Genomic DNA, 16,271 nt, shown 5'->3' with positions numbered 1-16,271 from the left:
TGAATGGCCTATCCTGGTCCTATCTCTTATGGAAATCTGGAACTGCCCACCCCCCAACCAAAAATGAAGAGATTGGTGAATCTTTGTGGGTAAACAGGCATCAAGGGATCATGGACCCCAATGATCCAATTTGTAGTGTAGGACAGGCTGGAGGGGCTAATGGCCGCCCTCCTGTTTCCCATCTCTGCACCTGGAGCAGTCAGGCAGCAGCGCAAGCCCCGCCCCCCCTGCCCAGCCCCGATTGGCTGGATCGGACAATCGACCGCCCGCCCAGCGCTCTCCCTATTGGGCGGGCTCGCCGTCAATCAAACCCTGACGTCAATCGCGCCAAGATGTCAATCACCTGCTCCCCCCCCCCTCACACGACGCCCACGTGCCTGCCCGCCCCGATTGGCTGGATAGGACAATCGACCGCCCGCCCAGCGCTCTCCCTATTGGGCGGGCCCCGCCGTCAATCAAACCCTGACCGTCAATCGCGCCAAGATGTCAATCACCTGCTCCCCCCCCCCCCCCTCACGACGCCCACGTGCCTGCCAGCCCCGATTGGCTGGATAGGACAATCGACCGCCCGCCCAGCGGCTTTCCCTATTGGGCGGGCCCGCCGTCAATCAAACCCTGACGTCAATCACCTCCCCCCACACGACGCCAACGTGCTCCGCGCGGCGGCGGCGGCGGGGTCGGTTGGGCGGCCGAGCCGCTCCGTTCGGCGTCCGCGCCCACCCTCCTCCCGAGGGCCTCAGGTTCGTCTCTTTTCCTTTGTTACTCCTCCCCTCCCTCAGCACAAGCTCCGAAAAGGAAAAAAAAGAAATTCGACCTGTCGGGTCAGCGACTCGGACTCTCAACGGACGCCGAGCGCGCAGGCGCAGCGAGGAGGCTCTTTGTTGAGGGGATCCCAGGTTTTGTGTTCTGGGCATGCGCGAGCTGGAGTGGGTGGGGCAGAGAAGCGCGTGCGCAGAAGCGTCGTTGCCTCCGGACTCCTCCTCCTCCTCCGCCCCCCCCCCCCACCCCCCCCCCCCCGCTGGACAAGCCGAAGTGGGAGAAGCGCCTGCGCAGAAGCGTCGTTGCGACATAGGGCGCTTTCTGGACCGCAAAGGAGTGTGGGTACAGCGGACGCCATTAGGAGCAAAAGGCAAACAGGAGTCCCTGGTCCGCCATTTGATAAGATCATGGCTGATCTGTGATCTGACTCCATCTCCCCGCCTTTGGCCCGTAATCCCTTAATACCTTGGGTTGGCAAAAAGTTATCGATCTCAGATTTAAATTTAGCAATTGAGCTGGCATCAATTTCCGTTTGAGAACATAAGAAATAGGAGCAGGAGGAGGCCAATCGGCCCCTCGAGCCTGCTCCGCCATTCGATAAGATCATGGCTGATCTGATCCTATCCTCAAATCTAAATTCGTGTCCAATTTCTGCCCGCTCCCCGTAACCTCTAATTCCCTTGACTTTGAGGAAACTGTCGATTTCTGTTTAAAGTTATGTAATGATGCAGCTTCCACAGCTTCCTGGGGCAGCAAATTCCACAGACCTACTACCCTCTGAGTGAAGAAGTTTCTCCTCATCTCAGTTTTGAAAGAGCAGCCCCTTATTCTAAGATTATGCCCCCTAGTTCTAGTTTCACCCATCCTTGGAACATCCTTACCGCGTCCACCCGATCAAGCCCCTTCACAATCTTATATGTTTCAATAAGATCGCCTCTCATTCTTCTGAACTCCAATGAGTCGAGTCCCAATCTACTCAACCTCTCCTCATATGTCCGCCCCCTCATCCCCGGGATTAACCGAGTGAACCTTGTGGAAGAGAGTTCCAAACTTCCACCACCCTTTGTGTGTAGAAATGTTTTCTAATCTCGCTCCTGAAAGGTCTGGCTCTAATTTTTAGACTGTGCCCCCTACTCCTAGAATCTCCAACCAGCGGAAATAGTTTCTCTCTGTCCACCCTATCCGTTTCCCTTAATATCTTATAAACTTCGATCGGATCACCCCTTAACCTTCGAAACTCCAGAGAATACAACCCAATTTGTGTAATCTCACCTCGTAACTTAACCCTTGAAGTCCGGGTATCATTCTAGTAAACCGCGCTGCACTCCCTCCAAGGCCGATACGTCCTTTCCGAAAGTGCGGTGCCCGGAACTGCTCACAGTATCAGTGAGCCGTTACTCCTCCGTTTTACAGCAGGTGGGTGGGTGGAATGGGTAAAAAAAGGTGCGATCTTTCGGATGGTGAAAACTGTCGGATTTAAGACTAGGTGGTCTGACCAACGCCGCTTGATGGCAAAACTGGCCAAGCATCTGATAGCTGTTTGTGGGATCTGGCTGTTCGCTAATCGGCTGCTGCGTTTCCCGACGTTGTAAGAGCGTCTACACTTGGAAAAGTACTTTGTTGGCCATGAAGCGCTTTGGGGCACCTATAAATACCAGCTCTTTCTTCAGGAGTCGTTGCGTCAAGGCAGCTGTAAAAGTTAATTCGTGTCTTGACTTGGTAAACGTCCCGGATTATCGTCCAGGGAACGAGAGGCTTCGGTGCTCGCAATCCCAGCATGGTGATGATCTGGGATCCAACGCTGACCTGGACCTTCTATTGGTGTCCGCTCACTCTCTCATCTCACTGACCAATGGAAGCAACCTCGCCTGATCAGAACCCTTCGTGATCTCGAAGAACGGGTCGGCCCCTTAACCTTCTCGGCTTGAGTGAAAATATCATAGAATCAGACTTGCCTCTTTCAGCCCTTAGCGGCCTGCTCCGAATTGACTCTCCTCTTCCCGCTACTGTGCCAAGCGAGAGCCCTTTTTATTGCCCTTTTGCTCATTTTCCTCACGTTCCCTCTTACCCTCCCTAAACTCCTTTCACAGGGTTTTTAGAAGGGGAGGATTTGCCGACGGGAAGCTCGAGTCAAAGATCCGACAGAGTCGCTCGATTTGTCGGGAGCCTGAATGCCATCGGCCTTTGCACACGGAAGGAGAGAGCGCCCAATCGCTGCACGGACAAACCGGACACGCGTCCGAGCGCGGGCTCGGACTCGGCCGATTGTCTGATATGGCTGCGCACGAGTCTAGCCACGCCGGGGAAGGAGGGACTCCCTGTGGGGACGGCGGGAAGGGATTGAACGATCTGGGAGCTCACCGGCGCCGTCCAACCGGGGAGAGGCCGTTCGCCTGCTCCGAGTGCGGGAAGGGATTCGCCCAGTCGTCCAACCTGCTGACGCACCAGAGGATTCACACCGGGGAGAGGCGTTCGCCTGCTCCGAGTGCGGGAGGGGGTTCACCCAGTCGTCCGCCCTGCTGAAGCACCAGCGGGTCCACAGTTAAGACTCCAGTGCCTCGCTGCTGCTGTTAATCGTTGCCCCAGGACTGAACCGTGTTCATTGTGACAACTGGGGCCTTGAGCTGATGTTAACAGATCCTGAAACTAGGCCGGATTTCAATATCCTGCTCGTGTTTCAAATAAACCAGCTTTGTTTCAGGACGCAAACGCAAAGATCCCTCTCTCTCTCTCTCTCTCTCGTCATTCCTTAACAGCGAGAGACTGGAAACTGTGAAGGGGGGGAGAAAGGGATTTGGGTGTCTGGGTGCGCAGCTCAGCGAAAGCTGGAGCGAAAAGGCTAACAGATCGTCAGCCTTTATCACGAGGGGAAGGAAGTTATGCTTCAGTCCGGAGATGCTGCATTCAGTTCTGGGCACCGCACCTCGGGAAGGATACACTGGTCCTCGGAGCGGGGAGGGGGGTGGTGGGGGCAGCGCAGAATGACGCCGGGGCTCGAAGGGTTAAATTACGAGGACAGGTCGCACAGACTGGGATTGTGTTCCTCGAGGGGAGAAGATTGAGGGGTGAGCTAATTAAGATGATTGAAGGATTTCGATCGGGTGGACAGAGAGAAACTATTCCCTCTGGTGGGCAAGTCCGGAACGAGGAGGCCTAACCTTAAAATTCGGGGGCGGGGAGGACGTCGGGAAGCATTTCTTCACACAAAGGGTAGTGGACAGATGGAACTCTCTTCCTCCGAAAGGCTGTGGGTTAATTGGAGCTTCCAAGACTGAGATCGATAGATTTTTTTTTTGTTGGGGTGAAGGGGATCGAGGGACATGGAGGAAAGGCAGACAGGTGGAGTTAAGATACAGGTCAGCCCTGATCTAACGGAATGACAGAACAGGCTCGGAGGGCTGAGTGGCCTCCTTCCCATTCCCACCTTCTTTCTTTGGAATAGACATCCACGTTGTTATGATTTTCTGGGTGGATGGACTTTAATTCACTGAATGGCCTTCCCTTCATCTGTAAATACGTTGAATGTTGCTGACTGCACAGTTAAACAGGGGGAGGGAGGGGGTGTCACCGCCCCCTTTAAGAGCGTGATCCCGCCCAACTTTTTCATAACTCGGCAAAAAAAAAATATTTCACAAGCAATAGGAGAAGGCCATTCGGCCCCTCGAGCCTGCCCGCCGTTCGATCGGATCACGGCCGATCTTCGACCATCAACTCCACTTTCCCGCCCGATCCCCGTATCCCTCGATTTCCCCCAAAAATCTATCGATCTCAGCCTTGAATATACTCGACGACTGAGCCTCCACAGCCCTCTGGGGTAGAGAATTCCAAAGATTCCTCCTCATCTCAGTCTAGGATGGCCGACCCCTTATCCTGAGACTATGCCCCCTGGTTCTCGACTCTCCAGCCAGGGGGAAAACAGCCTCTCAGCATCTACCCTGTCAACAAGCCCCCCCCTCAGACTCTTACATGTCTCAATGAGATATCTGCAAACTTTCAAATGGTTGCCCCAATAGCCACGGGGTTTTTATAAATCTGTTTCAAATCCAGCTCAGAGTTATTAGGTTTTCTCCCTGAATTATATATTTTTTAAAACAAAAACCTTTTCACTTTGATCATTTGCAAAAACCACAGCTCTTTGTGCAAAGGACAATCGGCAGGGGAGAAGATCCCGGGGACTTGAAACAACGGGGGCAGCTTAGGTCCCGCCCCCTTGCTGCGTCGCCATTGGTCGGAGCTCGCGTCAATCAGGCCGCGGATGACGTGGGCCGGTCCGGGTGGAAGACCCATGTGATCTGCGGGGCTGAATGGGCTGCGTCCGGTGCTCCCCCCGGGGGTGAGGGAGGGGGCTCCCTCGGATGCTCAGGTTTGGATTTTCTGCCCCCCCTCGCTCACTTCCCCCCCCTCGCTCACTTCCCCCCCCTCGCTCACTCCCCCCCTCTCTCTCTCTCTCTCCCCTCCCTCCCTCACTCTTTCTCTCCCTCCTCCCTCCCTCTCCCCCTCCCTCCCTCTCCCCCTTTTCTCTCTCCCTCTCCCCCTTTCTCTCTTCCCCTCCCTCTCTCTCTTCCCCTCCCTCTCTCTCTTCCCCTCCCTCTCTCTCTTCCCCTCCCTCCCTCCCTCCCTTTCTCCCCCTCCTCTCTCCCTTCCTCCTTCCCTCCCCCTCTCTCTCCCCTTCCCTCCTTCCCTCCCTCCCCTTTCTCTCCCCTTCCTCCCTCCCTCTCTCCTTCCTCCCTCCCTCTCTCCTCTCCCTCTCCCCCTTCCCAATTGCAATCCGAGTTCCCAAGACTCGACTTTCCTCCATAGATCGGGTGATCCACGCATCTTGCCCAGGGGGAGGAGGGGCGGGGCTTCTAGGGACCAAGAAAGGGGCGGGGTTTGGGGTGGTCAATAAACGGGAGGGGCGGGGCTTAGTGTGTTCAATAGAGGGGTTGTGCTTCGGGGACCGAAAGGAGTGGGGCTTAGCGAGGGGCGGTGGCTTGGGGCTAAAAGGGGTGGGGTTAGGGGACTAATAAATGGGGTGGGGCTCGGAGTGATCAATAAATGGGGTGGGGCTCGGAGCGATCTATAAATGGGGCGGGGCTCGGAGTGATCAATAAATGGGGCGGGGCTCGGAGTGATCAATAAATGGGGCGGGGCTCGGAGTGATCAATAAATGGGGCGGGGCTCGGAGTGATCAATAAATGGGGCGGGGCTCGGAGTGATCAATAAATGGGGCGGGGCTCGGAGTGATCAATAAATGGGGCGGGGCTCAGGGTGATCAATAAATGGGGCGGGGCTCAGGGTGATCAATAAATGGGGTGGGGCTCGGAGCGATCAATAAATGGGGCGGGGCTCAGGGTGATCAATAAATGGGGCGGGGCTCGGAGCGATCAATAAACTGGGCGGGGCTCGGAGCGATCAATAAATGGGGCGGGGCTCAGGGTGATCAATAAATGGGGCGGGGCTCGGAGCGATCAATAAATGGGGCGGGGCTCGGAGTGATCAATAAATGGGCGGGGCTCAGAGTGATCTATAAATGGGGCGGGGCTCGGAGTGATCAATAAATGGGGCGGGGCTCGGAGCGATCAATAAATGGGGCGGGCTCGGAGCGATCTATAAATGGGGCGGGGCTCGGAGTGATCTATAAATGGGGCGGGGCTCGGAGTGATCTATAAATGGGGCGGGGCTCGGAGTGATCAATAAATGGGGCGGGGCTCGGGGTGATCTATAAATGGGGCGGGGCTCGGAGTGATCAATAAATGGGGCGGGGCTCGGAGCGATCTATAAATGGGGCGGGGCTCGGAGTGATCAATAAATGGGGTGGGGCTCGGAGCGATCTATAAATGGGGCGGGGCTCAGAGTGATCTATAAATGGGGCGGGGCTCGAGGTGATCTATAAATGGGGCGGGGCTCGGAGTGATCTATAAATGGGGCGGGGCTCGGAGTGATCTACAAATGGGGCGGGGCTCGGAGTGATCTATAAATGGGGCGGGGCTCGGAGTGAGCAATAAATGGGGCGGGGCTCGGAGTGATCAATAAATGGGGCGGGGCTCGGAGTGATCAATAAATGGGGCGGGGCTCGGAGTGATCAATAAATGGGGCGGGGCTCGGAGTGATCAATAAATGGGGCGGGGCTCGGGGTGATCTACAAATGGGGCGGGGCTCGGAGTGATCTATAAATGGGGCGGGGCTCGGAGTGAGCAATAAATGGGGCGGGGCTCGGAGTGATCAATAAATGGGGCGGGGCTCGGAGTGATCAATAAATGGGGCGGGGCTCGGTAGTGATCAATAAATGGGGCGGGGCTCGGGAGTGATCTATAAATGGGGCGGGGCTCGGGGTGATCAATAAATGGGGCGGGGCTCGGAGTGATCTATAAATGGGGCGGGGCTCGGGGTGATCAATAAATGGGGCGGGGCTCGGAGCGATCAATAAATGGGGCGGGGCTCGGGGTGATCAATAAATGGGGCGGGGCTCGGGGTGATCAATAAATGGGGCGGGGCTCGGAGTGATCAATAAATGGGGCGGGGCTCGGAGTGATCAATAAATGGGCGGGGCTCGGAGTGATCAATAAATGGGGCGGGGCTCGGAGTGATCTATAAATGGGGCGGGGCTCGGGTGATCAATAAATGGGGCGGGGCTCGGAGTGATCTATAAATGGGGCGGGGCTCGGGGTGATCAATAAATGGGGCGGGGCTCGGGGTGATCAATAAATGGGGCGGGGCTCGGAGCGATCAATAAATGGGGCGGGGCTCAGGGTGATCAATAAATGGGGCGGGGCTCGGAGTGATCAATAAATGGGGCGGGCTCGGGGTGATCTACAAATGGGGCGGGCTCGGGTGTGATCAATAAATGGGGCGGGGCTCAGGGTGATCAATAAATGGGGCGGGGCTCGGAGTGATCAATAAATGGGGCGGGGCTCGGAGTGATCAATAAATGGGGCGGGGCTCAGGGTGATCAATAAATGGGGCGGGGGCTCGGAGCGATCAATAAATGGGGCGGGGCTCAGGGTGATCAATAAATGGGGCGGGGCTCGGAGCGATCAATAAATGGGGCGGGGCTCGGAGCGATCAATAAATGGGGCGGGCTCAGGGTGATCAATAAATGGGCGGGGCTCGGAGCGATCAATAAATGGGGCGGGGCTCGGAGTGATCTATAAATGGGGCAGGGGCTCGGAGTGATCAATAAATGGGGCGGGGCTCGGAGCGATCAATAAATGGGCGGGCTCGGGGTGATCAATAAATGGGGTGGGGCTCGGAGTGATCTATAAATGGGGTGGGGCTCGGAGCGAATCAATAAATGGGGCGGGGCTCGGAGTGATCAATAAATGGGGTGGGGCTCGGAGTGATCTATAAATGGGGTGGGGCTCGGAGCGATCAATAAATGGGGCGGGGCTCGGAGCGATCAATAAATGGGGCGGGGCTCAGGGTGATCAATAAATGGGGCGGGGCTCGGAGCGATCAATAAATGGGGCGGGGCTCGAGGTGATCTATAAATGGGGCGGGGCTCGGAGTGATCTATAAATGGGGCGGGGCTCAGAGTGATCAATAAATGGGGCGGGGCTCGGAGTGATCAATAAATGGGGCGGGGCTCGGAGTGATCAATAAATGGGGCGGGGCTCGAGGTGATCTATAAATGGGGCGGGGCTCAGGGTGATCAATAAATGGGGCGGGGCTCTCAGGCACACGGGGCGTGCTGGGCGAAAGGGACATCAGTGGTTGGAATGGCCTGAATATATTAATCGCTTCCTTTAAAACATTTAGCACTGATTAAATTCCCATCTGTGGGAGTGAGAGCGTCCTCCTGCCTGTCACAAGCCTTTTTAATGCCCTCTATTTATTTTTCTGTTGCTACTTTTCATCCTCCTCCTTGCTCGTTTTACAGGGTCTTAGAAATGGAGGATTTGCAGCTGGGATCCTCAAACCAAACCTCACGTCAAGATCTGACGGAGTCGCTCGACTCGTCAGGACCCGAGTATCGTCGGCCTCTGCACGTGGCAGGAGAGAGCGCCGATCGCAGCCCGGACAAACCGCACGCGTGTTCCGTGTGCGGACGGGGATCGTCCAGTCTGGTGAGGCACGACTGCGGCCACGCCCGGGAGCGACCGTACGAATGCGGGGACTGCGGGAGGGGATTTAATAAGCGCCTCCAGCTGGAGACTCATAGGCGCCTCCACACCGGGGAGAGGCCGTTCGTCTGCTCCTCGTGCGGGAAGGGGTTCACTCAGTCAGCCCACTTGCTGAAGCACCAGAGGGGTCACACCGGGGAGAGGCCGTTCACCTGCTCCGTGTGCGAGAAGGCGTTCACCAATTCGTATCACCTGCTGAGACACCAGCGGGTCCACACCGGGGAGAGGCCCTTCACCTGCCCCGTGTGCGGGAAGGGGTTCATCAATTCCTCCCACCTGTTGACCCACCAGCGGGTCCACACCGGGGAGAGGCCGTTCACCTGCTCCGCGTGCGGGAAGGGGTTCACCCAGTCGTCCCACCTGCTGACGCACCAGCGCGTCCACACCGGGGAGAGGCCCTTCACCTGCCCCGTGTGCGGGAAGGGCTTCACGGACTCGTCCAACCTTCTGATACACCGACGCATTCACACGGGGGAGAAGCCGTTCGCCTGCTCCCTGTGCGGGAAGGGATTCACCAATTCGTCTGACCTGCTGAAGCACCAGAGGGTCCACAGCGGGGAGAGGCCCTTCACCTGCTCCGTGTGCGGGAAGGGGTTCACCCGCTCGTCCGACCTGCTGGCGCACCAGCGCGTGCAAACCGGGGAGAGGCCCTTCACCTGCTCCGTGTGCGGGAAGGGGTTCACCCGCTCGTCCCACCTGCAGACGCACCAGCGAGTTCACCGTTGACGGCAGTGGTCCGATTCCCAGGACTTGAACCTTGCTCGTTCAGGCAGCTGGAGTTTGTTGCGGCTGATGTTAATAACCCCGCGAACTGGGCTGGACTTTAATATTCTGGACTTTAATATTCTGGACTTGCATCTCGACGCCTCAGAGAGGGCGCAGAAGAGATTTACTGGAATGATTCCAGGGATGAGGGACTTTAAGTTACGTGGATGGACTGGAGAAGCTGGGGTTGTTCTCCTTGGAACAGAGACGGTTGCGAGGAGATTTGATCGAGGTGTTCAAAATCACGAAGGGTCTGGACAGAGTAGATAGAGAGAAACTGTTCCCATTGGCGGAAGGGTCGAGAACCAGAGGACACAGATTTAAGGTGATTGGCAAAAGAACCAAAGACGACATGGGGAAAAACTTTTTTACACAGCGAGTGGTTAGGATCTGGAATGCACTGCCCGAGGGGGTGGTGGAGGCAGATTCAATCATGGCCTTCAAAAGGGAACTGGATAAGGGAAAAAATTTGCAGGGCTACGGGGGCAGGCGGGGGAGTGGGACCAGCTGGATTGCTCTTGCAGAGAGCCGGCACGGACTCGATGGGCCGAACGGCCTCCTTCCGTGCTGTAACCTCTCTATGACTCCATGTCAAACTAATGAGCTTTGCTCTGAACACATAGCTTGCTGACTCCCTGATGTCTCCCAGCTAAGAGAAGATAATTCACTGATGATTTATTACAGACGGCCACCCGTCATACTCTAGATTATTTCCACTCTCTTATCTTTGATCACTCTCACCGTCAAATCCCAACTCCCCTTACCTTCGAGGGTGCCTATTCCTCGCCTGGATATCCAGGTAAACTATCGGTAACAGGTCCCGGGGTAACTAAACAGGAAACGCCTTGCCTGTTAATTATGTAGAATGTACAGCGAACAGGCCATTCGGCCCAACAGGTCCATGCTGGTGTTTAAGCTCCTTACTCCATCTCACCCTTTCAGCATATCCTTCCATTCCTTTCTCTCTCATGTGTTTATCGAGCTTCCCCTTAAACCCATCTACGCTATTCACCTCAACCACTCCTTGTGGGAGCGAGTTCCACATTCTCACCGCTCTCTGGGTAAAGAAGTTCCTCCTGAATTCCCGATTGGATTTATTAGTGACTCTCTTATATTTATGGCCCCCTAGTTTCCCCCGCAAGTAGAAACATCTTTCTCTACGTCGACTCAGAACACCCCTCAGTCTTCTCTTTTCTAGAGAAAAGACCTCCCCCCACAGTCTGTTCAATCTTTCCTGATGGGTGTAACCTCTCAGTTCTGGTATCGTCCTGGGAACTCATTCACTGCGTTCACCGTGAGGATCTCTCTCACCTTCGAGGTGTGAACAGAGCAGTCACTCCTGCATCATTAAATCGAAAACCGTTCGGCAAATTTATTTGACAAAAGACGGGCGAGGAAATAAATATCAGACATATGATCCAGGTCCGTGTTCACAGGAGACAGTCTGTTAACCAGTTCCTCGAGTAGAGAAAGATAGACCCCGAACTCTTTTTAAGGAACCACTTGAATCCTTTGAGGTACTGACAGGGTCCCTGGATTTTTGAATTCCTGTGCTCTGCGGGAGCCGACATTAATCTGAACTGCTTCTCGGCAATTTCAACTCAACGTTTTCTCTTGCAGGAATTTCGAGCGGACAGAATCGAAAGTAGACTCTTCACTTTCAACAGTGCTCCCTTTGTTTGTATTCTTGAAACGTGATAGTAGGATTTAGATTATCGATTCTTCTTTTAAAAAGGAGCTGACAGTCGTCGTAGCAAAAACGGATTTTTTTTTTGTTTGCCGGCGTAGAGTTTTTAACTCCTGTCTTGTATCAGCATGTGAGGGGTTAACGTCCGAGGTCACACCGGCATTTTTTTTCCAACAGGACAGAATTCAGCTCAATGTGTCAGCAAAGGGTGCGTGTTCATTCTTTCATTGATCTGGGATCATTACATGTGATTGGTAACGTGTTTGCCACAGTCAAAAGTCGACTGTCAAATTCAGTGTTGATGAATGGCTGTTCGACCGAATGTGGAGATGAGAGATGCAGCCTTTTGAATCTTCGCGGCCTCGAAAGCCACTGAAGTGCGGTTTCCCAATTCCGGGCACCGGACTTTAGGAAGGATGTGAAGGCCTTGGAGAGGGTGCGGAGGAGATTTATTAGAATGGTCCCAGGGATGAGGGACTTCAGTGATGTGGAGAGACTGGAGAAGCTGGGATTGTTCACCTCAGAGCAGAGAAGGTTAAGGGGAGATTTAATACACGTGTTCAAAATTATGAAGGACTTTGAACGAGTAAATAAGGAGAAACTGTTTCCAGTGGCAGGAGGGTCGGTAACCAGAGGACACGGATTTAAGGTGATCGGGGAAAGAGCCAGAGGGGGAGATGAGGAGAAATGTTTTTTTACGCAGCGAGTTGTGATGATCTGGAATTCGCTGCCTGAAAGGGCGGTGGGAGCAGATTCAATAATAACTTTCAAAAGGGGAAATGGAGAAATACCGGAAGGGGAAAAATTTACAGGGATACGGGGGAAAGAGCAGGGGGGAGTGGGACTAATTGGATAGATCTTTCAAAGAGCCGGCACAGGCACGATGGGCCGAATGGCCTCCTTCCCGATCCGGCAGCGCCTCAGTTTTAAAGTTTTCATCCTCGTGTTCAAATCCCTCCACGGCCCTCGCCACCCCCCACCCCACCTCAACCTCTGTAACCTCCTCCAGCCCCGACAACCCTCCGAGATCTCTGCGCTCCTCCAATTCTGGCCTCTTGCGCATGTTATATTTTTTCATCGTCCCACCATCGGTGGCCGTGCCTTCGGCCCTAAGCTCTGGAATTCCACGTTAAAGGCGCTCTGTAAATGCAAGTAGTTGTTGTTATAAAGGTTAAATATTGTTTTTTTTGCTGCTGGCTGACTTTGCTTCTGTATAAACTTACATCTTACAATGAACACGGTTTGCAAGTTAGCCTGACGCGTGTGGTCATCAGCGGGTTTTTTTTTTCCTGTCTGTCGGAGAGGTCGAGAGGCCACGTCGACAACCTGCGCTGCCTCCCGGTGCCAATCCGCCGTGCAAGGAGAGACGGTTCACGACCGAGACAGCCAGGTTAAGTTTCGCTTGACGGTGGAGGTGCAGGCTGAGCCTGGCGAAGCTGCCACTTGCGAGGGGCGTGTCGCTGAGGGAGGGGCACGGCTTGCGCGAGACTTCGCTCCGTTGCACGGCCACTGAAACCTCTTCCTCTCCCACCTCGCAGCCCGAGAAAGGCGAATCTCACGTTTGCGTGACGTTTCTGTGCGGAGGAGGTGGCCGGGTGAGACCAACATTTGGGGGACCCTCGATTGTCCATGGAGAGGGGTCGAGGGGGGGGGTCTGCCATTTTGTCTGGTGGACGATGGAACGTCCCGCACTGTGTGGGCGCGTATGATGTCCAGGGATTGTCGGCACTTTTTAAAATCATAAGATTTCATTGCAAAATAACTTCAGTTGAGAGCACTGAAACGTTTTACTCTGTTAAAAGTCCTGACAGTGCAGCTCCCCCTCAGTACTGGCACCGGGAGTGTCAGCCTAGATTTTTGTGCTCGAGTCTCTGGAGTGGGGCCTGAATCCATGGCCTTCTGTCTCAGAGGCGAGAGTGCTGCCCACTGAGCCAAGGCTGGCACGAACTAGCAAGTGCGAGCTCGCTGGTGTCTCAGCAGGCTGGTCGAGCGAGCGAATCCCTTCCCGCACACGGAGCAGGAGAACGGCTTCTCCCCGCTGTGGATCTCCTGGTGTCCCAGCAGGTTGGTCGAGCGAGCGAATCCCTTCCCGCACACGGAGCAGGGGAACGGCCTCTCCTCGGTGTGAGCCCGCTGGTGTCGCAGCAGCTCATCGGGGCCTTTGAAGCTTTTCGGGCAGTCGCTGCACTCGAAGGGTCGCTGGTCGGTTGGGAACCCGCTGGTGGATCACGAGGCTCGACCTCCGAGCGAATCCCTTCCCGCACAGGGAGCAGGTGAACGGCCTCTCCCCGGTGTGGCGACAGCGGCGGGTGAGTTTCCAGCTCGTGCGGGTAATTGTAACCCTCGCCGCGGCCCCCCGCGGCCTCTCCCCCAGGAGCCACGGTCGGCTGAAGCCTCGTCCGCGCACGGGACACGGGCGCGGCCTCTCGCCGCGCGCGTTTCTTCAGGCCGCGTGACCGGTCGAAGCTGCCCCCCACCACCGCCGCGGGACGCTCTCTGCGCCCGGGGCATTCGGGCCCGGCTGCATCGCGCGACCGTGTCAGATCTTGACCCCGGTGTCCGGTTCGAAATCCTCCATTTCTCATCGCCTGCGAGAAGGAGGAGTTTGCAAACAGCATCGAGGTCGGTACGGGAGAGAGAGATTCGGAGCGGGAGAATTCTACTTTCTGCACAACGTTCTTTTATTCCTCGCTCCCTTCATCTCACACGGATCCTCGTTCAGCCCTCGCAGCCATTTTGCGAGCTGTTGCAGCTCTCTGATCTTTTAAATCCCAGTTCCTTTCACCAGATCCCTTGATCCCCTTATTTCCCAGGTCCGGATCCATCTCCCTTTTAAAACACCTCAGCTGTCTCTCGGGCGGCGTCCTGTGTCCCACGTTTTCACCGTTTGAAGAAATGTTCCCCGGCGTTCTGTTCACCGGCTGAGTTCTCGTTTTGAGACGCTGCCCCTCCGGAACAGGAGGAGGCCATTCAGCCCCTCGAGCCTGTTCCGCCGTTCAATGAGGGTCGTGTCTGATCTGTGACCCAACTCCCTCTACCCGCCGTAGCCCCATATAAGAAATAAGGAGCAGCAGTGGGCCTCTGAATCTTATATCTTTCGATGAGATCACCTCTCATTCTTCTAAACTCCAGAGAGTATCGGCCCATTCTACTCAATCTCTCCTCATAGGACAACCCTCTCATCCCAGGAATCAATCTAGTGAACCTTCGTTGCACCGCCTCTAAGGCAAGTATATCCTTCCTTAGATAAGGAGACCAAAACTGTACACAGTACTCCAGGTGAGGTCTCACCAAAGCCCTGTACAATTGTAGTAAGACTTCCTCACTCTTGTACTCCAACCCCCTTGCAATAAAGGCCAACATACCATTTGCCTTCCTAATTGCTTGCTGTACCTGCATACTAACTTTTTGTGTTTCTTGTACGAGGACACCCAGATCTCTCTGAACACCAACATTTAATAGTTTCTCACCATTTAAAAAAATAGTCTTTCTCTATTCTTCCTACCAAAGTGAATAACCTCACATTTCCCCACATTATTCTCCATCTCCCACCTTCTCGCCCACTCACTTAACCTGTCTATATCCCTTTGCAGACTCTGTGTGTCCTCCTCACAGCTTACTCTCCCACCTAGCTTTGTATCGTCAGCAAACTTGGATACATTACACTCGGTCCCTTCATCTAAGTCATTAATATAGATTGTAAATAGCTGAGGCCCGAGCACCGATCCCTGCGGTACCCCACTAGTTACAGCCTGCCAGTCTGAGAATGACCCTTTGGTTAACAAAAATCGATCAATCTCAGATTTAAAACTAACGATTGAGCTAGCATCAACTGTCGTTTGCAGAAGAGAGTTCCAAACTTCTCCCACCCTTTGTGTGTAGAAGTGTTTCCGAACTTCACTCCTGAAAGTCCTGGCTCTAATTTTTGTCCCCGAGTCCTAGATTCCCCAACCAGCGGAAATAGTTTCTCTCTATCTACCCGAACAGTTCCCCTTAATATCTTGAAACCTTCGATCAAATCACCACTTAATCTTCTAAATTCTGGGGAATACAACCCCAATTTGTGTAATCTCTCCTCGTAACTTAACCCTTGAAGTCCGGGTATCATTCTAGTAAACCGACGCTGCACTCCCTCCAAGGCCAATATGTCCTTCCGAAGGTGCGGTGCCCAGAACTGCTCACAGTACTCCAGGTGCGGTCTAACCAGGGTTTTGTATAGCTGCAGCATAACTTCTGCCCCCTTGTACTCCAGTCCTCTAGATATAAAGGCCAGCATTCCATTAGCCTTTTTGATTATTTTCTGTACCTGTCGATGACACGTTAATGGTCTGTGTACATGGACCCCCTAAATCTCTTTGGACCTCCACTGTTTCGAGCTTTTCACCATTTAGAAAGTACCCTGTTCTATCCTTTTTAGGTCCAAAGTGGATGACCTCACACTTGCCTACATTGAAATCCATTTGCCACAGTTTTGCCCATTCATTTAATCTATTAATATCTCGCTGTAATTTGATGTTTCCATCGACACTGCTTACAATGCTGCCTATCTTTGTGTCATCGGCAAACTTGGATATGTGGCTCTCTATCCCGTCATCCAAGTTGTTAATAAATACAGTGAATAGTTGAGGCCCCAACGCAGGTCCCTGTGGGACTCCACTAGTCAAATCCTGCCAATCCGAGTACCTGCCCATTATCCCTACTCTCTGTCTCCTGCCGCTCAGGCTCGAGGGGCCATATGGCCTACTCCTGCTCCTATTTCTTATGGTCTCAATGTCACCTTTTCAAAAAATTCAATCAGGTTCGTCAGGCGAGGACTACCCTTTACAAATCCACGCTGGCTCGATCTGATCAGCGGAAAATTTTCAAGGTGTTCAGTCACTGTATCCTTAATTATAGGCTCTAGTAATTTCCCGACAACAGATGTTAGGCTAACTGGTCTATAATTCCCTGGTTTCCCC

General features: G+C 54.2%; 2 protein-coding genes and 2 pseudogenes across 2 annotated transcripts in view; 2 read left to right on the top strand and 2 right to left on the bottom strand.

Moving 5' to 3' along the window:
- LOC137310358 (zinc finger protein 721-like) overlaps positions 1-910 on the bottom strand; it is a 10,947-nt gene extending 10,037 nt beyond the window's left edge. Inside the window, exon 1 of the mRNA XM_067978206.1 lies at positions 815-910. The gene's annotated coding sequence lies outside the window, so the exon portion shown is untranslated. The remainder of the gene's footprint in view (positions 1-814) is intronic.
- Positions 911-1,633: 723 nt separating this feature from the next.
- Positions 1,634-3,460, top strand: LOC137310344 (zinc finger protein 239-like; annotated as a pseudogene).
- Positions 3,461-8,596: 5,136 nt separating this feature from the next.
- The window catches only part of LOC137310346 (zinc finger protein 850-like), a 34,954-nt gene continuing 27,279 nt past the window's right edge, over positions 8,597-16,271 (top strand). The window contains exon 1 of the mRNA XM_067978198.1: positions 8,597-9,582. Within this exon, the coding sequence (XP_067834299.1) occupies positions 8,628-9,582 (955 nt within the window). The 5' untranslated portion in view covers positions 8,597-8,627. The remainder of the gene's footprint in view (positions 9,583-16,271) is intronic.
- On the bottom strand, positions 13,034-14,138 carry LOC137310352 (zinc finger protein 391-like; annotated as a pseudogene).

The sequence above is a fragment of the Heptranchias perlo genome, unplaced genomic scaffold (assembly GCF_035084215.1).
Source record: "Heptranchias perlo isolate sHepPer1 unplaced genomic scaffold, sHepPer1.hap1 HAP1_SCAFFOLD_244, whole genome shotgun sequence".
NCBI classification, from domain to species: domain Eukaryota; kingdom Metazoa; phylum Chordata; class Chondrichthyes; order Hexanchiformes; family Hexanchidae; genus Heptranchias; species Heptranchias perlo.
This window is presented reverse-complemented; position numbering and strand designations above follow the sequence as displayed.